At 41.7% G+C, this 25,541-nt stretch overlaps 1 protein-coding gene across 1 annotated transcript in view; it reads left to right on the top strand.

The window, feature by feature from the left end:
• The window catches only part of LOC147689087 (anterior gradient protein 3-like), a 102,588-nt gene that overhangs the window by 47,102 nt on the left and 29,945 nt on the right, over positions 1-25,541 (top strand). Inside the window, exons 3-5 of the mRNA XM_086941975.1 lie at positions 9,077-9,140; positions 14,915-14,967; positions 18,325-18,401. Of these exons, the coding sequence (XP_086798101.1) occupies positions 9,077-9,140; positions 14,915-14,967; positions 18,325-18,401 (194 nt within the window). The remainder of the gene's footprint in view (positions 1-9,076; positions 9,141-14,914; positions 14,968-18,324; positions 18,402-25,541) is intronic.

Below are 25,541 nucleotides of genomic sequence, written 5' to 3'. Positions count from 1 at the left end.
TAGGTGCATGACTGACTGTATGAGTGAGTGATTAAATGTGTCTCACTGAGTGCATGGGTTAGTGACTAAACTGTCTTAATTTGTGCATCATTTTGTCTGTTCTGTAAACTGTTGCATGTGTTGATAAGTAGCTATATGAGTAACTATATGGGTTATTGATTGGTTGCCCAAGTATTTGTATGGGAGACTGAGTGTGTGTGTGGGTGGCTGGGAGGTGTATGACTCTGTGCATAGATGTGTGAGCAGTTGATTCACTAGATGTATGGTTTCAAAAGTGCATGTGGAAACAGCTGTATGGGCGGTTGACTGTGTGCATGAGTGTATTGGTGAGTGAATGGATATCTCAGTGCTACATGTCAAAGTAAGTACATATGTAAAACACAGTACATGTGAGAGTTGACATATATGAATAACTGTGCATAAGAGCCAGTGAATGTGTGATTGGCTGTATGGATCATTGTGAACTTGTATCAGGGATTGTATAAGAGAGTAAATATGTGTTAGTATATGTTTGAATAAGTAAAGTTTGTATAACTGTATAGTTGAGGAAATGGAGGTGTGATTGATTCTTTGCATGACTGACTAGGTGTGTGAGTAACTCCATGGATGAGTGACAGTCTGTGAGTGTCTGTTTACACTGATTGTATCTAAGGTTATCTTAGAGTCTGAAGAGGTTCATCGTATTATCACATGAATGATATCATCAGTGATGTGATCAGTAATGTCAAATGAGATGTCATCAGTGATGTCATCAGTGATGTCATTTGAGATGTCATCAGTGATGTCATCAGTGATGTCACTGACCATGTCATGAATGATGTAATATGCGACATCATCAGCAGTGGATTGCGGGTGCACAATATATAGTTAGTGCAACTAACTATATATGGAATTTCAATGGTTTTGTGTGAGTAAAATAAGGTTTTGTAAATGCGAATTCCTAACTATATATGGTCTATAACCTATGTTTTTTTCAGTGAATATATATATATATATATACATGTATATATATATATATATATATATATATATATATATATATATATACACATATATATATACTTATCAAATTACCACTCCTTCGTGCTAACGTGGCACATGAGAGATACAGACAACTTGAATTTGCTTGTTGACAAATTAGCGTTTATTTCATAATATAGTGCAGGGACGCCCTCTCAAAGAAACATTTGCCTACCTGAATTGCTCTTTGCTGCTGGCCACGCGACGTTGTTGCCCTTTCTCGGACCCGGAGACTTGCTGCTGCTGCCAGAACCAAAGGAGGGCCTCTCCCTGCTCCCTAGCGCACACGGCGCACTGCCCAGGGACTACATATCCCACAAGGCAGTGCGATCTAGCGCGAGGAGCTGTGCCAGCCGCCACCCGCATTTTAAATCTCGGAGCGGGCTCCTACGGCGCGGGACGCCCTCTCAGAGTAACCTTTTCCTACCTGGATTGCTCTTTGCTGCTGGCCACGCGGAGTTGCTGCCCTGTCTCGGACCCGGAGACTTCCTGCTGCTGCCAGAACTAACGGAGGACCTCTCCCTGCTCCCTAGCGCGGACCACGCACTGCCCAGGGACTACATATCCCACAAGGCAGTGCGGTCTCGCGCGTGGAGCTGTGCCAGCCAACACCTGCCTTTTAAATCTCGGAGCGGGCTCCCGCAGCGCGGGACGTGCGCAGGCTCGCCGGGCGAAGCCTGGGCCAAGGGTGGGCCCATCCATGCCCGGCAGCGGCCGGCAGAGGCTGGGCTGGGTTACCCCCCTAAAGTCTTCAACAATAACTGAAGTAAGTAGCTCAGTAACTCTGGTTAGGAGAATACTGTTGCTATATATCCGTCAGCACGAACAGAAAGCTAACTGCGTTTTAACTGCTCTGGACACATTTCAGTCAGATAGTGATTTACTGTGGATAAATGATCAGTGCATGACCTGGTTTAGATATAATTTGGAACATGAGTAAGCCAGCAAGCAAAGGAGGAAATGGGGGGAGAGTTGTGGGGACTTTGGATGCATTTCTCATTAGGGCTGAGTCCGTGCTAATGCACGAGATTCAACTCACAGAGCGGAGGTTATCACTAGAACCTCCTAACTTAAATCTACCCCAGGTCCCCCCGCTAGAGCCTAACATTGTCATAGCCAATAGACAAATAGCTCCCCAGAGTCTTCTTCCTTCAATCTCCCTGATTGACTCTGTGGTTCAGGTTGTGGGAGGGGTGATCCTGAACAGACTGTCAACTTGGGGTGAGGAAAATAGGATAATATCGGACATCCAATACGGGTTTCGCCGTGGCCACTTCACATTAGCACAATGTCTAAATCTATACATGGTCCTTGGAAAGTATACTATGGCCCGACGGGGCACCATCTACATGGCGTTTATGGATCTCTCCTCCACGTTCGACACTGTAAACCGGGGGAAGTTATTCAATCTCATGGGCGCCATGGGGTGGATCCTTCTTTGGTCATCTTTTTAAGGGCCCTCCATCAGGACACTAAGGCAAATGTAAGATACTCGCTAGACCTTAGGGTATCCAGGGACTTTCCCGTCGAGAGAGAAATAAGGCAGGGCTGTATTTTGGCCCCCTTCCATTTTAATTTATATATTAATGAGCTGGACGCATCTCAGGTAAAAACCAAAGCTGATTTTCCGTATGTTAGGCGCAGGGGTCTGCCCGTCTTGCTATAGGCAGACGATGCTGTTCTCCTGGCAAGAACCCCCAGAGGTCTGCAATCTTTATTAAATGCCTTTCATGGCTTTATGGCTGACCGAGATCTTGCCATAAATAACACTAAATCGTATGTAATGCAGATAGGAGTGCAGCCAAAGAAACAGTATTCCTTCATGGTAAATGCTGAGAAAGTACCATTAACCAAATCATTTTCATACCTGGGCGTTCTGTTTGATGAACAGCTAAGTTGGGGCTCGTTGGTGCAAAGGAAAAGAGGCGAGATAATAAGGACTAATTCAGCAATATTCAACTTTGCGGCTAAAATGGGTAAACGTCCAGTAGCAGCTCTATAGAAAATATATCAAGCAAAAAGTGTCGCCCTGAGCAGCTATGGCAATGAACTATGGAGGTACGCACCAGTTGAAAGCATTGAGGTGGCGGAGAACACCTTCTTGAAACAGCTACTGGGGGTACCTAAGGAAACTGCCAACTTAATAACACACAAGGAAAGTGGAATACCCTATATTGGCGATTTTATAGCACTACGGCCTTTATTGTTTTGGTTGAAGTGCTGGTTAAATGAAGACCTGGCCCTTAATCACCAGCTGTTAAGAGAATTCTTGTCTCAGGATCACATGCTTAATGTACCTTGGCTCAAATATTTAAAAAGCTGTTTCACTGGGCTGGGGCGTCCAGATCTTTTTTCAAATCCAGATCTGATTGTCACTGCAGATGTGGAGTTTGTTAAAAAAAAATTTGCTAATGAAAAAACTAGCTAGAGATGAGGTGGAACTGGCAAAACCTAGCATACGCAAATTTGTAAACCACATCCTTAATGGAGCCATATCTATTATGGCCCATCACAAATCATGAGCAGTTCCTTCTAACAAGGTTTCGGCTGGGTTACTATCATCTTTTACTAGCCATACCCAGGTGATCAGATGTTACCTCCTTGCGGCTGCGACAATACGTCTCCGCAAGACCTGGTGCATTTTTTATATATCTGTCCCCTCTATATTACTCCCCGGAGATTTTTTCTGAAACCCTTGTTAAATTTTTTTTTTTCAAACAGTTCCGCCCGCCCTATGTTACCTGCAAATGCTAAAACCTGTAAGCACTTTATATACTGTTGGATTTCTTAAATCAGCATTAAAATCCAGAAACATAAGAGAACCTTGACAGCCTTTAAGAATTGTGGTACTAATTCTGTATTTTATTGATAAATGTTATACATCTCTGTAAATGAAATGGATTGTACATAAAATGGGGTAAAGATCATGGGGCCCGATTCACAGAACTAACTTAAGACAAAATCCTAAACTTACTACTTTTTGTATTCACAGAAGTTAGGATTTTGTCTTAAGTTTGTCTTAAAACAGACTTAAGACAGACTTAAGACAAAATCCTAACTTAAGTCTGTCTTAAGGTTGTCTTAAGTCTGTCTTAAGACAAACTTAAGACAAAATCCTAACTTCTGTGAATACCAAAAGTAGTAAGTTTAGGATTTTGTCTTAAGTTAGTTCTGTGAATCGGGCCCATGCTGCCTATCTTTTTTAAATTTTCAATGCCCTTGTTGTAATGTTGCTTTTATGGTTTTTAACATATGTAAAACCGAATAAAGTATCTTTGTATTGTATTGTATAGTGCATTCGATCATGACGCGTTTCAGCCAACACAGTGGCCTTGGTCACATGATCGCGTTACGTGCCGGTGAATACTTATAGGTGAATTTGAATGGACATGTGACACCAATTTACTGCATCCTAATAGACATAAACAACATAATATATCAATGCGATTTACCTTGCGCATCCCATGATACAATATGCATTGACTGTTTGTCCAACATTGCAATAATGTTACACAGAATTAGGTAACAAATATATCTCTCGCAGAGATCAGAAAAAATATAGTGCACAAATGCAATTATTATACTGATTTCGGTATTCAATAAAACCAATTGTGATGGAAGACTGTTCGATGAAATTGAGACCACATCCTATGTACAATAAAACTTAGAATAATATTTTCAAACCACCATTAAATGAGCAACATAAAAAAGCACAAATGCTATTATTTCAGATATCATAACATGGTGGATAATAAAATGATAAAACGCACATATAGGATAAAGCAGAATGTAAACATACAAACAATCATATCTATAACAATGTCAGTTAGTAACAAAAATATAAATATATACAATATAAAATGTGCAAATACTGCAATGTAAACAATTTATATGCATACCATTTACCTAAAATTTAATTTGAATTCATTCAATTAGAGGTTGTCTTTTTAAGTGCAGTGCAAAAATGTAAAGTGCAGACCTTAGTGCAACTGTGCAAGGTCTCTAAAGTGCATGAATGTGTATTAGAAAAAACATAAACATATGGCTAGCAGTCGGATAGACTAATATCAAATCTATAAAGTCTCCATAAGAATTCATATATAAAAAATACAAGGCAGCCCCCTTATTATTGGTAAAATGAATATACGTGTCCTATATCTGACTCTGAGCAAAATTACTGAAACTTCTAATGGTAAGCTTCACAGCTAGATTCAAATCATGTTAGTGGACTTGGGAAGAACAGCAGCGAAGGTGGAACTATCTTGGCTATCAAGAGACAGCTATAAGTAGTTATGTAGATCCTCGCATAGAATAAGACCCATCGGGGACTTGGTATCGAGCTCAACAATGTATTTACTTTCGAATTGTCTCAGTTTCTTTTCTCGATTTCCGACCAGTTTCCGACCAACCTCGAAACCAACAAATCCCTCGACTCTTCACAGTCCGGCTTCCGAGCAAAACACAGCACTGAGACCGCACTCATCACAGCAACAGACGACATTCGAACTCTACTGGACAATGGAGACACAGTCGCCCTCATCCTCCTCGACCTCTCCGCAGCCTTCGACACAGTCTGTCACAGCACCCTGCTACAATGCCTCAGAAACATCGGAATCCAAGGAAAAGCACTTGAATGGATCACCTCGTTCCTTGCCGGAAGAACTCAGAGAGTCCGCCTCCCACCATTCAAGTCAGAGGCCTCTGAAGTCATTTGCGGCGTGCCACAGGGATCTTCACTCAGCCCCATCCTCTTCAACGTATACATGAGCCCCCTCGCGGCCATCGCACGCCAACACAACCTCAACATCATCTCCTACGCTGATGACACTCAACTAATCCTCTCACTCACCAAAGACCCCAAAACCAACCTACATGAAGGAATGAAAGAAGTAGCCGAGTGGATGAAGCACAGCTGTCTGAAACTGAATTCAGACAAAACAGAAGTCCTTATCTTAGGTACCTCCCCCTCCGCCTGGGACGACTCTTGGTGGCCAGCGGCCCTTGGAAAAGCACCCATCCCGACGGACCACACACGGAACCTGGGCGTCATCCTGGACTCCTCACTCTCGATGACCAGACAAGTCAACGCCGTTTCATCATCTTGCTTCAACATTCTCCGCATGCTCAAGAAAACATTTCGCTGGATCCCCACCGAAACTAGAAAAACGGTCACCCACGCACTGGTTACAAGCCGACTGGACTACGGAAACACCCTATACGCCGGTACCACCGCAAAACTTCAGAAAAAACTCCAACGCATTCAGAACGCAGCAGCCAGACTCATACTAGACATCCCACGTAAAGACCATATTTCTGGTCACCTGAAAGACCTCCACTGGCTCCCCGTCAATAAACGGATAACATTCCGCCTCCTTACCCACGCACACAAAGCACTTTACGAACTCGGACCAGAATGCCTCAACACACGACTCTCCTTCTACACCCCCTCCCGCCAGCTGCGCTCTTCCAATCAAGCCCTTGCTGCTGTACCTCGCATCAACAAAACCACCATGGGAGGAAGATCCTTCTCCTACCTGGCTGCTAAAACATGAAACTCACTTCCCATTCACCTTCGCCTCACTCAGAACCACCTAGCATTCAGAAAGCAACTTAAAACGTGGATATTCCACCAGTAATTCCCCACCCCTCTTCAAGCGCCTTTAGACCCTCTGGGTATGTAGCGCGCTATATAAATTCATTGACTTGACTTGACTTGACTAGTTTGTTTGCTGGGACTGTGTCAATCTTTTAATTTTGGATACAATTGATGTTGTTATTGTGTTCCAATTTTATGTGTTCAAGCCACAGGATATGTAGGGTCCGAATTGAAGATAGCTCGAAGATGTTGCAATATGCGTACATATACTTATAGCTTGGTGCTACCTACATAACGTAGCCCGCAGTTACATTGTTACACATAAACCGCAAAATCAGATCGGCATGTGTAGTGGCTCCTGAATTTAACTAGCCCGTCAGAAAAGGCAGTGGAATACGTGGTCGTATTGATTCCAAATTTACAGGCACGGCACGTGCTGCACTGATAAAAGCCTTTTCTGGGTGACACTAGACCTGGGCAGTAAATTCCGTTCCATTCGCGGAATTTTCAGAATTTGGGTAATTTCGCAACATTTTTTGCTTGTTTGCGTTCTCAAATGCGTGTTCGCGAGATTTTTCCCCCTGAGCACGCAAACAGCGATTGCGAACAGTAAAAAAGCATTGCGAACAAGCAATTCCACGTGTTTGCGGAATTTCTGCGTGTTCGCAGAGATTTTTTACCATTTTGCGGAGATTTGCGTAACGCGATTACGCAAATTCCACCCACCCCTAGGTGACACCCAGTTGTTCGTTTTATCACATTCTGGGCTGGTCTTAACTAAATCGTCACACATAGAATAGGCCTTACAAAAAGTTAATTTAGGTCTTGTGGGCAAGATATGTCTTAAAATGACATCAGTTAATACTATGGGCCATTGTGAATTTATGATGGCCTTGATAGCATTTGCTTGTTTACTATAGGTGGTGATGAGCCTACATTGGCTGTTTTCTGACTCTTCAATGGCATCGGCCTCTGGTAAGATACATTGTGCAGGACTTTCTGTTGTTACTTCTCTGGGCTTACTGCACAGTAGTAGCTGCCTATCTTTGTTATTTACTTTAGTTGAGGCTCTATCGAGTTTAGTTGGATTATACCCTCTTTCTATGTACCTCTGCTTAGCAGCCTTTTGATAGAGATCTAGGGCCTCTTGTGTACTACATGCTCGTTGAATACTTAGGAACTCACCATAAGGTATGCAAGTTATTGTATGCTTAGGGTGGAAGCTACTTGCATGTAATAACGTATTACCAGCGGTAGGTTTTCTATATAAAGATGTCTCTACCTTGCCTTCTTTTATATACACAGTGATATACAAGAAATCAGTAGTGCTGCATCGCCAAATGCAATGTAGCGCACGCAATAGAATTCGCTTTATTGATTTAATTATCAACTTACCTGCATTCATCCATAATCCTGTGTTTACTACCCCCCACCCTGCCCCACCACACATCACCACCCAATAGCACTCCCACCAGGAGCAGTTATTGTCACTACCTCCGAACTATATCACCCGTCTACTCCACCATCGTTTACATATTATTTCCATGTATGCCCATTGTTTTTAAAATGTGCCTTGTTTATTGTCTATAAATATTGCTGTCCATATTCTATAAAGCACTACAAGTTTACACTATATAAAACTGAAAGTAAACAACCATATAGGCTTGATGCAAGAGCATTTCCCTTCTGAGACAGCGAAAGATAATAAGCTAGCTTGTTAATATTACACTTACAAATGCAGAGAGGACCCACATCGTCAGACCCAAGTTAATGTATGGAATGCTGAAATGCTGAGCTCTGGGCCACACTTTTACCTTGGCCTTAGCACCATTGATTGATATAGGAATTGAGTTACTGTTTTTGCTGTAAATAGGTTTACCTGTGCAGTTCCCCTCCATATGTATGGGGGTGTAATGCTGTCTCTTGATTTTTGACACTTATTGTTGTAGATACTGACACTAATGAGGCAAAATGCTTTTCTCACCCTGCGTGACACTCAGTCACTAAATGGTTGTACTGTGGTTTGACACAAATTTGAATGTCATTGGGGGCAAGGCCAATGTCTGGAGGGTTCAAACCAATCGTCCACTCTATGTATGATGCACTGAGGGCTGTTTCGAAATCTGGGTGACATGCCAAGCAACCCATGGTTGATGATTGTGATGACCGGCCCCTCTCTGTATTTGTACGTAAATATGAGTATGTAATATTTATAGGGAGGCTGGGGAGACAAAAATATATTATATAAGACTGTAAGAAAACAATTAATTTGTGAGAAGTCTCAAAATAGGATCTAAATGAACTTGAGTGAAGAAAAAGTTTGTTCAAAGAAACGTAAATTTAATTTCGTCAATATTAAAACCAAGATATTTGTGATAAAAATGGAGTAGTTCCTATGTCATTCAGAACCAACAGCATTGCGTAATTTGTGTATTACTCATGTAACTGTTTTTATTTCAGGCTGGGGTGACGACATTACGTGGGTGCAGACATATGAAGAAGGCCTCTATCAAGCAAAACAGAGGTACATTTTTTAATTACTTAAAATTGTTCTTTTGATAGAATCTGTAAAACCACAAGAGCAGCAGGGTCATTTCTATTGGTATTGAGAACAGAGAGCTGTGGAAAGAATGTGTGGAAATGTAAGTTCAGATCCATGTAATACAGAGAAAGACAGAGGTTCTACCACATCACCTTGTGTTATACAAACGGTCTCGCTGTTGCAGTTTACAACCATATCATTGCCTGTGAATCTTTGACCAGGGGCGGCCTTAGGCATGTGCAAGCTGTGCACCTGCACAGGGCCACCAAACCCCAGGGGCCACCACACCAAAATATATCCTTAATATAATAATCCTCTGAGGATGGATAAATTATTACGTGGTGGCTCCTGGCAGGTATTTGGCGGCCTCCGGCTCTGTTCCACTTCCAAACACCCTGACCCCCCCTCCCCCCTCTTCACTGGCCTCCGCGCTCTGTCCCGCGCGGACCCCCTCTTCCGTGGCCCCCTACCTACGCTCCCTGCCCAGGGCTGCCATGAGCGTAGAGCCGCCCCTGCTTTGACCAACGGTCTCGAAGTCAAATGGAGTTGAGGTATATTCGAAAAGTTGACAAACGTAGCCACTATTTCATGTGTGGACTGTTGTCATTATCAACACCTTGGATGGGAGACAAGTTGAGTGGGATAAAGTTAACGCTTGTGCAAATATCTCAAAACAAAGAAATATTAATAGACAAAAGATAACATAACCTATGATGCACAATATGAAAGTTCCAGGATCACAAGAAACACAATCTTGCTCATTTAGACTACAGAGCTAAACTAAGAGGTGTGTACCATAACAGCAGAAATAATAGTTTTGCTGCGCTTTACCTTACAGTTTAGTTTTACTGGGTAAAAGCAATTCACGGCAGAGAACAGAACTGTATTCTTTGACACATATGTACCCCCGCATTAGCCAGCAGCATTTGGAGGTGGCAATGGAATATTTAGCAATAATGCATTGAACTTTTTTATTGCATCCAACGTTGAATGTAGTGGATTGTGGGTTTGTAATTGTAGGAATTTTAAATGAAAACTGTGAAATGATATATCAGAACTTGTTTAAACGTTTATGAATCACATAAAGTCACCTAGTTGTGCCATGGTTGATTAGGACCTCAAGAAAAACTTTGTTCTCCTCAAACTTTATTATAGAGAAACCGATCTTTTAAACATTTGTGCATCCTCAATTGTACGATTTCTCTCTACAATTGTGCTGATTTACATATCAAGAGTTCTTCTGTATAGTGTCATACATTGCAAGTTCACAAGATTTGTATTGTGTTATCCTCATTACGTACATGCACAATCCCTTCCACACTACTTATTGTGCATAGTGTGCATCTGCACGTGCAGATCTGCTTTTACAATTGTACTTTTGGAATTGTACAATTATACTTTTGGAAAAATAAATCCAATTTGTTAACATTTGAAAAGTGGGTACAACTCTTCTTCTGCACCCCTCACCAACTTGGAAGTGCAAGATCGACAGCATTGCATTTCTATTAGCTGGGAATGAATGGGTCATGGAGATGTTTACAACTACCCACAAATCAAAGTGTGTGTGTGAGTCCCTAAATTCCTGCACCCCAAACCTGAGAGAAGATTTAATTATGCAAAATACTTCTCCATACTGTTATGTCATTGTGCATGAGTAAATCCTTTTGTAAGTGCACTTTCACCTTTGTGAATTTCAAAATCGAATTTCCATTCAAATGTAAACAGTTTCTGCATTCAAGTTCAGTTTAGGAGTTCAAATGGCCTTTCTCAATCTTGCCCAAAGAACAAATATTGGCTCATGTTTACTTTACATATTTTTGTGATAATAGAAAAAAACTACAAATGTTCAGATTTTAAAGTGAAAAGAAAATTTCTATTGCATCTGTGTTACAAAATTGCAGATTTGCTGCAGCTTTTGCCTTCACAGAATCCTGTATATTGTCATTAGGTTGAAGTTATACAATGCAGGCACTTTCCATTCAGGGTAGGGCAATTAAAACATACATGTTCATGCTAAAATAACTAGGAGCAGTTTGTCTGATGTAGTTGCCTGCTTTTTGAGATATTTAACCACTCCCGCCAAGCCAAAGAAAATGTTGGAAGCTGAGCATTCGTCTATTTCTCTGCTCACTATCGGGCAAGCAGGGAAACAGGCGAATTGCTTTCAGACACAGCTAGCTGCAACTTTAGCAGCTCCCTGTGTCTGAAAGCAATGTCATCTCCCGCAGAGGAGGGAAGCCAGCAGGGACGGGGGGCCCTTCAGGCCTCTCGCTGTCCCAGTGAAGAATCATGGCCAGGCCCTGAGGGATGGGGTCTCTGGGGCTGAAATCGTCCGGAGTGTACATTCCCCCGTCCCCATGTGTGAATGGCCAGACATCAGGGGATGGTGTTCCCGGGATTTAATTCGGCCCAGAGAGGGGGGCCACACATCCCCCACCTACTTGACATATAATTTTTTTAAAGACTGGGCCCCAGGGGATGGGTTAGCCTGGGCCGAAATCAGCCCGGAGAGGGAAGCTCACATGGCACCTGTCCCCTATTACAAATTTTTTTTAAAGGCAGAACCCCAGGGGATGGGGTCCCTGGGGATGAAATCTAAATCTGCCCAGGTTGGGGGTTGCATGGCCCCCTCTCCCATTGCAAAAAGGCTGGGCCCCTGGAATGGGGTTCCTAGAGCCAAAATGGACCCAACCCTAATAATTGTTTTATTTTTTTAAACAACTTGGGGGAAGTTGCAGGAGGCCCACCCCCTTTCTCAATCCCACTGCAAAGGGGACTTCTGGTGCAAGTAATGTCCCCTTGGCTAGTGTGGGTGTTTGGGGGCCAACAACTCCTCCTGTTACCTCCAGTAAATCCAACAAAGTGGGGTTGCTGAGAGGTCATTGGAGATCCTGCCCCCTTTCTCCATCACTTGGCAAACACGTCTTCTGGTCCACTACTGGTTGAGGGATGAAGTCAACTTGCATATTGAGGGCCCTTGGGGACCAAGAACCCCTCCTGTTACCTCCAGTTAGTCCCACACAGCGGGATTGCTGAGAGGTCGTTGGAGATTCCACCCCTTCTCTCCACCACTCTGTAAACACGTCTACTGGTGCACTACTGGTTGGGGGACGAAGTCCACTTCTAATTTGAGGGCCCTAGGGAGTCAAAAACCACTCCCGTTACCTCCAGTAAGTCCCACACAGCATGATTGGTGAGAGCTCATCCAAGGCCTCTCCCACTTTCTCCACCACTCTGCAAATGTGCCTCCTGGTACAGTACTGGTTGGGGAATGACGTCCCCTTGAATGCTGAGAGTCTTGAGGAGTCCCACGCCTCTGCAAATGCGCCTCTTTGCGGACTACCTGTTAGGGAATAATTTCCCTATGGTTGCTGAGGGTCGTTGGGGGGCAAGAAGCCCGACTGTTACCAACAGTAAGCCCCATACAGCAGGATTGCTGAGAGCTGGTCGGAGGCCCGTCCCCTTTCTCTGGCACTCTAAAAATGTGCATGAGTAGTGAAAAAAACATAGAAATTCACTTTAAAAATATTTTAAAATATTAGTAATTCACTGAAAAAGGGACATTATAGTAAGCATGGGCGAATTTTGCGAATTCGCAATTCGCAAATTTGCGGATTTGCGAATTTGCAATCTGCAAAATTCACGAATTTGTGCGAATTTGCGGATTTATTTTTTTGGGGCGTGTTCGCGGGGCAATTTGCGTGTTCGCGGGTTTTTTTTTGCGAGAACGCTCGTTGTTGTGCCCTTCTGCCCTCTGCCCCACTCGTTTTTGTGCCATTCTGCCCTCTGCCCCACTCGTTTTTGTGCCCTTCTGCCCTCTGCCACTCCCGTCTTTGTGCCCTTCTGCCCTCTGCCCCTCTCCTGTTTTATTTTAGTATGGCGCCGGCAAGCTGCCAGCGCCATTCTAAAATAGTTACTAAGTTAGCTTCATCAGGAAGCACTAATAGGTAAAATAAAGCAGGTGCTCGAATTCAGTTAAACTCGAGCACCTGCTTCTATTAGTGCTTCCTGTTCAAGCTAACTTAGTAACTATTTTAGAATGGCAGATTGCCGGCGCCATTCTAAAATAGTTACAAGCTTGAGGCTTGAACTTTTGCCCCCCGGATCCGTTCCGCTCGCTCATTCGCGGATTTTCGGCAAATTCGCGGGAGTTCGCGGATTGCGAATTTGCTGAAAATCCGCGAGCGGAGCGGATTTTGCGCCCATGCTTACATTATAGTAAGGCTCAGATTTCATTTGTACTTCACCATTGATATACAGCAGTTGAAGTTACCTGAGCTAACTATAACTCACCCTCCAGAATGCACTGCTTATGACCTCATGACATGGTCATTGACATCATTGATGACATCTCAGATATCTAGAGTAATTTACCTCTCAATGTTTTTAATTTTTGATATTCTTTACTGCGATATTGTGTGCCATCAATATTGTGGTGTCTACATTCAGGGTGCACACTCTTACACCATGCCAGAATTTGATTCCATAAGTATCTCCTCCATATTGCTTTTCACTGGCAGATTTTTTGTATTGTCAGATTTCCCCTGGCAGAAGTATACAGAAATGATCTTATCCATGATAAGGCAAGAGAAGCTGTGGCTTAATTGAGAAATGAGGAACAAAACGTCAAGGTTGAAAGGCATTTTTAAATGCAAGGGCCTAGGTTAGACAGGATGCAATAAAGAATGCTGATAATAAAACATTGTAACTCTTTTTTTGAAAAAGATGAACCCTTACCAGGAAAGACCTTGTGGAAAAAGTTGATTGTAAGTCTACAATCATGTACCTTGGACAGGAAATCGTCCCATGAAGAGTCAGACATGGAACAGAAAAAAGCACATGGCACCAAAATAAAAGTGGCACACATTAGTAGATTAGATAACTAAAAAGGGGCCCATGTATGGGAATTGGGGCAGTTTTGAACTTGTAAAGACATGCTGTATAAGTGGTTTGTAAGGTATGGAAGGTGTGCATCGATTTCAGCTTAATGCAGGCAATGATTGTTTAAAAAAGCAGGGAAATCAAGAGTAAAAACCAACCCAGCTGACCACAAAACAGGTCTCAAACAGTGTTTGACCAGCCCTTTAAGTCAGTCCGACACTGGCCCCCTAGCTACTTTTTAAGTCACGGCTACAGACAGCTTTGGAGGCAGACATATTATTTTCAGTAAATAACATATACTAAGTGTGGGCTTTCGAGCAGTGCCTTTCACAAGTTTAGACATTTTTCTCTCTATCTCACTTTCCTGCTGCTAATTTAAAGGTTTTTATCCCTATTCTTGTGATTGTGCATTGTGGTCTCACAGAGTTTTGAATGGATGAGATAGCCTTTCAGTGCTGATGACAGACCTTTCTTTAAGTGCAAAAGAGTAACTATTTTCTCTCCCTGCTCCCTGCTCCTCTCTGTACTATATCCCTCTCTTCGCTTCTTTCCAACTCCTACCAATGATCCTCTTGGCCATCCAGACCCCTTTCCTTAAAATTATTTTCAACTTGTTTGCTGCCCTGTGCACTGCTGGTGGTGGATCATATACATTTTTATTTACCAAAATGTGGTCTTTTGAAATGTTAAAGTGCAGAAATTTGTAAAGGGATCCAAGTTTTTTTTGTTACTTTATGATCCTACTCAGGTCCTGTTTATCACTAGGTAACTACAGATATTTGCTTTATTGTAACACAATTTATTATTATTGTTATTATTATTATTATTGTTATTATTAATAATAATAATATTTTAATACATCATTTTCTTTCCAGCAACAAACCATTGATGGTAATCCACCACTTGGAAGATTGTCAGTACTGCCAAGGTATTTTTTGCTATTTATTATTCTGTGCTACAAAAGTCAAATATTATGTTTTTAAGTACACTTTTATTAACAGGCTGCTATTTTTCTTCAATAGTGTCCATTATTATTAAGCAGCAAAGGGCACATCTGGGGATCGAAACCATTGGCCGGTGCTCAGTTCTGTTCTCTAAAAAGAGTGCTTTCATTTTCTTAACTGGATCTGTTGTATGTGAACCTGAATGATATAATTTGCACACTAGAAAAAAGAGGGGGTTCTTTAATTAGAAAACATTGCTAGATATGTTGTACACTTGATTATAAAATATGGTATAGCTATGAAAAATTGGATAAATACATTGAGCTCTGTTTTCAGTATTTTAGCACCCCATCAGAAGTACAAACTTAGGAACAACCAGTGGTATTTTATGATGGATAGGCTTCAGCAGGGGCCTGGAGCTTTCCAATGATGACTTTATAGCCCACTTCAACCAAGACTCCCTTGGTAGGTGCTGTCACAGAGGTCATATATCCAGGAAAATGCTTTTGCAAATCAGTCTACAACAGTCTACAGTTGCACAATGCACAGATTATCATACCTGAGCCATCCTTGCAAGGAAGGTCAGCGTACTCATTGAATCAAGAATTGATATATTGCAGAAAATCACCTAGAAGGGTCTCAAGGCTCTGAAGTTGCTAACTGCTTCGTGGTGATCTGCTCATTCAAACAACCAGGTTTTGAGTCATCTCTGGAATTGCCTGAGTGATGACATGGTCCTGAGGTGCAGGGGTACGTTTGTTCCAAGCTTTGGCTGCCCGGTGTGAGAAGGGGCGTCCTCCGCTGTTGCTAAGTGGATCTAGGGCATGTCTGCTAGGAAGTAGGTGGATCGTAGGTGTCTGGTCGGTTGGTGGGTGCATGTATTTGCTAATGTATGCTAGTCCTTCATTGTGCTAACCTTTGTATGGGGGGACAGCATCTTTTCTGGATCTGGAGTTAGTGTAGCATCTTGAGGTGAGGTGTGATGTGGGTCCGCCTGGGGAGGTTAAGTATGAGTCTTGCTGCTGAGTTTTTTCATGTCTGTAGTCTCTTCAGGAGGCTGCAGTGATTCTTGTGCAGAGTGTGTTCTGTAGTCTAGGGTTATGGTGACGAGGGCCTGCTTGACTTCCCTTCTGGTGAAGATATTTGCAGAGAATGAGTAGTGTGTATGGAAGCAGGCAGATAAGAATGCATTCACCTGTTTCTCCATAGATAGCTTGATGTCCAAGATGAGTCTGAGGTTACGGTGTAGTCTGTCTTAGCAGGGGATGGGTGGAGTTCCACAGGCCGCCATGAGCAACCCCATAGCGAGGTGTTGTTCCCAATAATGAGAACTACCATCTTGTCTGTGTTGAGATTGAGACAGTTGTCCTTCATCCAGTCAGCTATGTTCATCATACGCCTGTGGAAGTTGGCTCTGGTGGTGGAGGGGTTTTCTGACAGTGAGAGGAGGAGCTGGGTGTCATCGGCGTAGGAGATGATGTTGAGTCCATGTGATCTGATAGTGTTACCAAGGGGGGTCATGGTCAGATTGAAATGCCAGGGCTATCGTATACTCAAGCATCCTGGAAGAATCTGGCCTATGTCCATGGGGATGAGAATTGAGAGCAATCGCAGATGCTGTGACCCATCAGTGACATGTCCATTAAAAAGGTGGGAGGAATGCAAAGGAGGGGGACTGTAGATGCCAAGCAGACATCTCTGCCTTCTTGGAATTGTAAGACTTTTTCATAAGGAGTATCTAATATCCGGACCTTTCACCATGTTGTTAGAGAGAAATCGCCAGACCACCAATTTATTGACTAAGCTTTGGGACTAAATGGCTTGGTATATAAACCAATATGTTTAAGATGCTCACTATCGAGCATTTGAGGAAAAAGATATTTCCTGACTCGTTGTATTGAAAAGATGCAAAGACCATCTCTACAATTAATAAGAGTACCTCCTTGACACATATCTACCAGAACTGGTGTGGTAATTTGGCTGCATATTCCCATGGACAGCGGAGACCTTGACTACTGCCTGATGCACTGGCTGCCTGCTTTTGGAGCTATTTGTGCCAATAATCTGTAATACACCAAGAATAAGAGAGGATCTATTGACCAACAGTAGATATTTCTGGTAGTAGAAATACCATATTCTGACCATGTACTGGATTTATTACAAAGCCTTAATTGTAGAATTTTAGCGTCTTACCTTCAGAAATACCAAGTGGTAAAACAATCAACATATTTGTGTTAACCCCAAAACACAATAATTGGGGAAACACTGTTAAAGCTTGGCCTGTGCCTATGATCTATATCTGCTAGTGCAAAGTTCAGTGTACTATGCAAAATTAGAAGTGATGGAAGGAAGCTGCATAGTTTTGCCACTCTGGGCTCTGCTTGGAGCGTGGAGTTCAGCCACTGCCACCTACCAACTGGCGGAGTTTGCCACCCACCTAAGTACCACTCGCAGCTAAAATATGCATCCCAGATGCAATTAAGGTATGTGGCTCATCTTCCTCACCCGCTATAGGCTACCTCAGTTCCTGCTCTGAGACCACCATTCTAAAAACTTTTTAAATGTATACACTTGGCTGCTAAGATATGGTAGGGGGGGGGCTGCAGCTAGAGAACAGCCCAAAGCCAAAGGGTTGGCAAGGATTTGGCAGATGGAGGTTAGAAGGCAAGGTCAGTGGCATGCCCCCCCTTAGTTCCAGTCATCTGTTCAGAATTGGCCCTACTTCCTACCTTGAGTGCACAAACGACCACAATCACTGCTTCCTCCTCCTACAAAAGTAGCATATTATGGTTTTGGATGTAAATGTAGCTCAACCTACAAAAAATAAAGACGCTCCTGTAGAGAAAGAACCAACAAGCCACGAATGGTGACTTGGAGCAGCGGTATACAGTGTTCTATTTAACAAGTAATGAAAGTGCTCTTTCTATCACCGCTCTACTTGGGTATGTGGGCATCAGTAGGACATCTGCACTATATAGGGGTGGGAGAAACTCTGCTGAATACCGCAGAGTTTTTATTTAAATTCGTGAAATTCCGTAAAACTCAGTTCTGCCTACCACTACAGAAGATACAGTATACAACAAAGATATATTTAGATTTTTGTGAAACTAACCCAGGGTTGTGAAGCGATACACAGCTCTGGACATCATCCTCTGCTAGAAGAATTCTGCTTAGTTGTGGACCTGTGACCTGGAAGCACCAGTAGCATTAGTGTATTAAGAATTCGGAGATAAGTCAGTTGAAATTATTTTCAAGTTGATTGTAACAATTGAAAAATGTCTGCGCCAGAATCAAGATGAATGTTCTTTTTAATATTAATTACATTATTCTCCATTTTCCAGCACTGAAAAAGGTTTTTGCAGAAAGCGAAGAGGCACAAGAATTGGCTAAAAATAACTTTATCATGCTAAATCTCATGGTAAGGCGTACTCCAACAATTTTGAACTTTTTTTCATGTTTTGAATAATCCTTTATACACAATTAGGATGGATATTGCAGGCAAATTACATATCAGTGCACACATTTGTGAGAAGGCTTTAAATTACTTACTTGGGGAGAGACCTCTCATATGAAGGAGTCTCTCGGATGGGCATTACTTTTAATTGTGCAGCTTTTTCGTTTTCTAATCTGACGCGGCTCTCGCGTTTGAGAGGGGAAAACCAAAGTCTTTCTTTTACACATTCGGGTTAAAGCCAATTTGGTAGCTGGCATTCTAGCTGCTTAACAACAATTGGCTCTAAATTCCAAAGTCAGCACTGTTGAGCACCACTGGCTCACCAAAGGAGCACGAAAGGCAAGCCTGTCTGTGCTTGTAAATGCCTATGATTGCAAGGAGCCAGGACCCTGAACACATTGTTGTCTTATCCTAGAGACTCTCTCCTACAATTAAAAGATGTAGGTAAGCATGTAAGATGCAAAAAGTGTAAACTGGATTTAATGTAGCACACGTATGTTTGTGCTGTCTGCCATTATGCGTGCCAGTTAGAACCAGCATGAGCAGTTCCTAGTCGTTCAGACATACCATCGGGCCTTCTTCGACTTGCAAGTTGAATTGTATATTACTGAGCACCCAGTTGGCAATCAAGCATAGACATGAGATTTTTGAGTCTCTGGATGCACATGTCTCTGCTATCTCCTTTCTCACTAAAACTTGGGCGGATAAGAATTCTGACCCTAATATAGCTGCTGCACTTCCGGCAGTCTATGTTATCAATAGACTGGACTGAGAGGGAAAACAGGGATGTGGTCTGCAATAATGTATGAGGGATTTTGAGGTTACTTGTGAATATGCTAAAATGTTAAAATAATGGAATGTGAATCTCTTTTTTAATTGAAAATTGGATCCAAATGTAAGGGTTTTATGGTCTTTTGGTCAAAAAGCACCATGGCACTAAATCAAATCAAATCAAACAAACTTTATTCAGATTCATAAAAGAAAACCATAAAAGTTACAACATATAGAAGCATGAAACCCAGTTACATTAAAAATACATGTTAAATAACAATCCAGTTGCGGAACCACCACAATTTAATGTGTAGAGCCAAGTGTAAAAAAAAGCACAGGTTAAGAAAAAAGACCACATACAATACATATAAAACATAACATGCAGCTATAATATGCAACGTGCCAAGTGGAACATTTCTCCTTCTACATATTTGCCCTTGTGATGTGGGCTAAAACTTCACAATTTGTCAAGAGCCTAGTTATATGAGCACTAACAAAGCGTCCAAACAGGCCCAGGTTTTTACAAAAGATTTCAAATATCCTACAATAAAAAATAAACAATCCTCTTTTAATAACTGCAAATAAAAAAAGGCAGGGCGAGCCTGAGACAAAATTCAACTTCTTTAAAATGGGAACCAGAATGGCACTAAAATATAATTCCTGGAAGCCGTTAGTGACTTCCTTGATCTAAGCATACATTACTTAAATTTACAATAGCTGGGGATTTTAATTTTTATCTGGAACATGTTTTTAACAAGGACTCTAAAATGCTTATTGATAATCTGAATGGTTACAATTTGGAACTGTTGACTAAGGTTCCCATAAATGTTGTAGGTCACACTCTTGACTGAGTTTTTTCAAATCATTCAGACCTACAATTGGAGAACACGCTTTGTGTTACCTGGTCTGATCTTTTTTTTCTTATATTATATTTATTGGTTCACAGCATAAATACACATCATGAATACGAGATCAGAATTAAATGAAATAGTACCACAATACAAATGAAGAGAAGACAGAAAATACAAAAGAAAAAATAATTCAACTAATATATATGAATGAAGAATGGCTAAATACATCCATAACAACAAGGCCATAAACTCAGTTATACATGTGCACAGAAAGAAATTGCAATATATATATAAATACACTTCAAATTTCATAACATAACATACTTAATCCTCATAGTAATCTGAGAAGGCCCCCCAGATTTTCACACCCATTTTTTTCTTTCTCCTAGACCCAGAAACTGAAAAAAGACCCCACTCCAATTTATATAAGCTATACATTCGTGCTCGCCATTGTTGAAATAACGGTGGCTTTTCCTGTAGCCACTCTGTAGCAATGCACAATCGTGCAACAGTCATAGTAAAAAAAATAAAGTGGCGAAAACTATACAATCTGTCAGCAGGGTTATCATTAGGTATTTTCCCCAACACCAACATCGAAGGGGTGATCGTCAGGCGAAAATTAAGCACTAAGGACATAAATTTTTCAATATCTTCTAAGAATCCAGCCAGTCTAGGGCAGGAAAAAAAAATGTGTAAACTATCTGCATGATCAGTTTTACACCGAAAACATTTTCCATCAAAACCCTCCCCCCATTTGGACATACGTTCAGGTGTATAATATAAATCAAACAAAGTGTTGAAGAATTGTGCTTTTAAGTTAGCCGACATTAAAGCTTCTTTAGACAACAAAATTAGATCTTCCACAACCACTTCTGTATCCCCTAGACTGTTGACCCATTTTACCCTAAATTTCTCAAGATCATCCACCTTCTCATTTACAAGCATTTTATACAAAATACCAATTTTCACCTGTCCACCAATCCCCTCGATAACTTGGTGCTTATGTACCATTAACTTTTGTCTGTTGAAAAATTCCCGAATTTGTAAAAATTTAAAGAAATAGCTTCTGGGTAAGTCAAACTGATCAGATAATTACAAAAAAGATTTACACTTGCCGTCCACCATGCACATGTCACCCAGCCTTTTAACCCCTTTTTTTGCCATTTTAAGGCCACTCCATCCAAAAATATACTAGGCAGTAATCTTGATGCACAGAAAGGAGTATAATACGAAAGCTTCCCAATTGCAATAGTTCGAGTTAACCATCTCCACCTCTTGTAAGCTCCTATTAATACCTTAAATCGTGTTCGCTTATAGTAACTGCCATCAATTTCAATAAAAAAACTCTGCTTCACATAGGACCCCAGCAAGATTTCAAAAATTGATGGGTGGTTATCCATATACTCAGTTGACTCTCCTGTAATCAAAATTCTAATTTTTAATAAAAAACAAACTATATAATAAAGAAAAAAATCTGGTACCCCTAACCCTCCCCTTTCAGTTGGTAGCATCATATACTTCATAGCCTGTCTTGGTTTCCCGGGGCTCCAGATAAATTTCCCACATAAAGACTGCAAGGCCTGTATTTTAAACTTTGGAAATTCTAAAGGTATTGACCTAAACAGATATAGCACTTTAGGTAAAACATTCATCTTTATAATATTAGTGCGTCCAATAATAGTCAAATATAATCGTTCCCATCTCTCAAGTGAAATCTTAATTTTACCATATACTGAATTCCAGTTAGAGTCAATCAGATCTGTCATATTGTTCTTAATCAATATCCCGAGGTACATAACCCCTCTTCACCACCCTCTCATCTTCCCAAATTAGGGCTTCCGAACATAGAATCTGAGTTTTTGATTCATTAGGCTTATAGCCTGTTGTATTTCCAAAATCCTTTGCAAGTCTCTCAATCTCTAAAATGGCAGTATCTGGCTTGACAGTAACCACCGCAATATCATCCGCGTAAGCGAAGACAGAAAAGGCAAAATCAGATATTATAAAGGGGGGTATTAAAGTATTTTGATTTAATTGTTCAATAAAGGGATTAATATATAACGCAAATAATAACGGGGAACAGGGACAACCTTGGCGAGTCCCTCTGGTAATGTTTAAAGACTTAGACAGAGCCCCTAAAACAGAGATTTTAGCAGTTGGTTTAGAATATAAAGATTTAATTGCCTTAATGTATTTCTGACCAAATCCATTTTGGTCATTAATCTCCATAAATAATCCCAGCACACACGATCGAACGCTTTTTCTGCGTCTAACAGAAAAAGCGCTAATTTCTGATTATTTACTGCGGCAAAATCAAACAACGTAATAACTTTATTTATGTGATCCAATGTTCCTCTCTTCAGTATAAAACCGTGCTGTTGTCGAGAAACTAGAGATGTTACAACAAATAAAAGATTGGTCAAAATCTTTGAATAAATCTTATTATCAACGTTCAATAAAGATATTGGTCGATAGGATCCCACATTATCCGCAGGTTTACCCATTATCCGCAGGTTTACCCATTATCCTCAGGTCATTTGTGCATAGTGATATTAATTTTAACCCTATGGCGTTAATGAACAAAAATCCCCGACAGATAAAAGCCATCAGGACCTGCAGTAAAAGGAACAAGGCAGAATTAACTGAGATCTTCGAGGGCTCAAGACCATTATTATGGGGAGATCCCAATGAAGCCGTAGAGAGTTATTTCAATTGTATTAGTCAGGGGCATACCAGTTGGCCCCCATCAAAATGGTCAAAAACCATAGATCCAAGAGCTTCCTGGTATTCAGCTTCGCATCATGAGCTAAAAAAGACTTGTCAGCGACAAGAAAAGGTCTGGTGAAGCAGTTATTCCGTAGAAGAGAGAAAGAAATATAAACAGATCATTCAGTAGCATAAAGCAATAATTAGGTTGAAATGAATTATTTTACTGAAAAAATCGAATTAGCTGGCAGTTCCCCAAGGGAATTATTTCAAACAGCGCCATGGCTGTCACACTTCTCCACCACTAGCTTAATAGCACCTACTTACCAGCTATGCAGTGGTTTAGCCGATTACTTTTGCAAAAAGGTAAAGGCCATTTACGAGGAGCTCAATGTCAGTCAGGTGGCTAACTATCAGCTGGTAGAGAATGTTCCTCTACCGACAAACAGTCTTGGCTTCCATAGTTTCTACTCTTAACTATCGAGTGAGTAGTGGAATTGATAAGGATCATTAAATCTGGTGCTCTATCAATCCGTGTCTTCCTAAAGTGCTGCATGAGATTGCGAGATGCATTGTTAAACTGCTTACGACGTTATTGAGGAAGCATCATTCCGGCAGAAAGTTTTACCAAAAATTGGAAAGAGGCATCCATTCACCCACTATTAATAAAAAGTCTATAAATCCAAATGAAGAGAAGAACTATCAGCTGATTTCTCTACTTCCTATTCCAGCAGAAATCATGGAGGAACACTTAAACATTTCGATCTCTGAATTCAAAATAAGACCCTAGATCATTGGTATTCACAAACATTTGCCTGGGTGCCACAAAGTATGATCTGTGGTGTGACCGAGGGACGCACTGATGCCATCAGTGGTGGTAGGGGGGTCTGGGTGGATCAGGGATTGTGTAAGGAGGTCTAAACAAATATTTAATAAATAGGCACACATTTATTTGCCCATTAATAAATGCTTTCCTGTTTAAATAACATTTTATTCTGAATATTAGTGCTCAGCAACTAAACTGCAGCTTGTGCTGGTGTTCACCATGGGGGGCGCATGTAAAGGTCAAGAGGGACGCAGGCAGCCCCAGGGCCGTACTTTGGGTATCACTGCCCTAGATGAAGCTCTGTTTGGGTTCAGGAAAGCTCACAGCCCTGAATCAGCTTTGATAGTAGCCACCGAGGAGTTTCCTGATATGATGGATACATTTGGGAAGGCCGAGGTTGTCCTTATGGACCTATCTGCATCATTTGACACTGGTAGCCACCCAGTTCTGAAACATCGAATGGCAGAGATAGGCTTTGGCACTTTTGATCTCCATTGCTCTTTTCAGGATGACTGGGAACAATCAGTAGCCCTTGAAGATTTTACCTCAAAACCATTCTCTCTGCCGTGTGGCATCCTGCAGGGGCCAAAAACATAGAGGAGGTGTCTGATCAATTTAAAAATTGTATGAGAGCCATAGTGAATTGCCTTAAGCTAAATCCCGAGAAGGCAGAGGTGCATCTTTGGAAATGTTAACTCTTTTTAGGATAACGCTTTGTGGCCACAGTCTTTGGACCCTCTTCGCTCTCGGTTATCAAAGATGAGAAATGTAGGAATCTTATGCAATTCCAAACTCACCTTTATTTGTTAGACAAATCGGCTTGTGTCAACTTGTTATTTCCTGTTAAAAACATTAAAGAAAACTCTGCCCTTCATTCCTTATGATCTAAGGAAAAGTCTGGATCAACATGACAGGCACTGCGCGGTGCCTGCCATGTTGTACTTTGAAACGCAGGGGGGTACCATAGGTACCCCCCATGTGCAACCCCCCTTCACCCTGGGGGCCCGCAATGGGCCCCCAAAGCAAAGACCGTATGCCTTTCCGTGGCGGCATTGCACAGAAAGGCATTCCCCAAAGCCCATCCTAATATGGCTGGCGGTGTTTGATAGACACCGCCACCATATTAGACGGTCTTCCCATCCGCCGCGGACCCCCCAGCCATCCTAATGTGGCGGGGGGGTCATTTCAGGGAGGATGGCAGATGGATTGCCCCCGCCGGGCTGGCGGTGACTACCGCCACCTTGCGGGGGCAATCCGTCCGCCATCCTAATCGGCCCCTTAAACTGGATATATGTTTGTACATGTGGAAATTGGATTCTAGGTTGCCTGGGTATGAGCCCTTACAAGTAGCAACCACATTCCTATTCAGGGTAAGAAGCAGGCAAACCTTAAATTCGCCTGTGCTCACCCTGCAGTAGCTTAGCGCAGAGCAGTCAGGCTTAACTTAGAGGCAATGTGTTAAGTATTTCTGCAACACTTCGAACAGGAAAACAATGAAAACAACACAAAAAGATTCCATACAAGCTTAGAAAAATAGATCTTAATTTAATAACAAAAGAAGAACAAAATGTCAAAAATCCAATAAGCAGAACTTGAATAAGAATTTTGAAAGAACAATCTATAAAATAGCGCTTAAAAGCAATAAGCTTTACTTGGGATATCTGGTCGCGTTGGACCAGGACAAAGAGGAAGTTCAAGATGACCACAATGGAGCTCCAGCCAGATGCAGGGACCCAGTGCTGCCCATTATACAAAAGTACCTTGCTCCTGGCTGCGTTGATGTCAAAGATGAGGGCTACAGCTGAAGCGATATATTGGTGTCCATCCATGCAAGGGGGACAATGCGACGGTCCTGATCTGCACAGCAGCGGCGATGCGCCGGCGCCAATAGTGAAGAGCTGAGATGACAAGATTTTGCTTCATCATCAAGGATTCAGTCAATGGAGCTGT

Source organism: Lissotriton vulgaris, chromosome 10 (assembly GCF_964263255.1).
Source record: "Lissotriton vulgaris chromosome 10, aLisVul1.2, whole genome shotgun sequence".
NCBI lineage: Eukaryota > Metazoa > Chordata > Amphibia > Caudata > Salamandridae > Lissotriton > Lissotriton vulgaris.
Note: the sequence above shows the minus strand (reverse complement) of the source record. Positions and strands in the feature narration are given on the sequence as shown.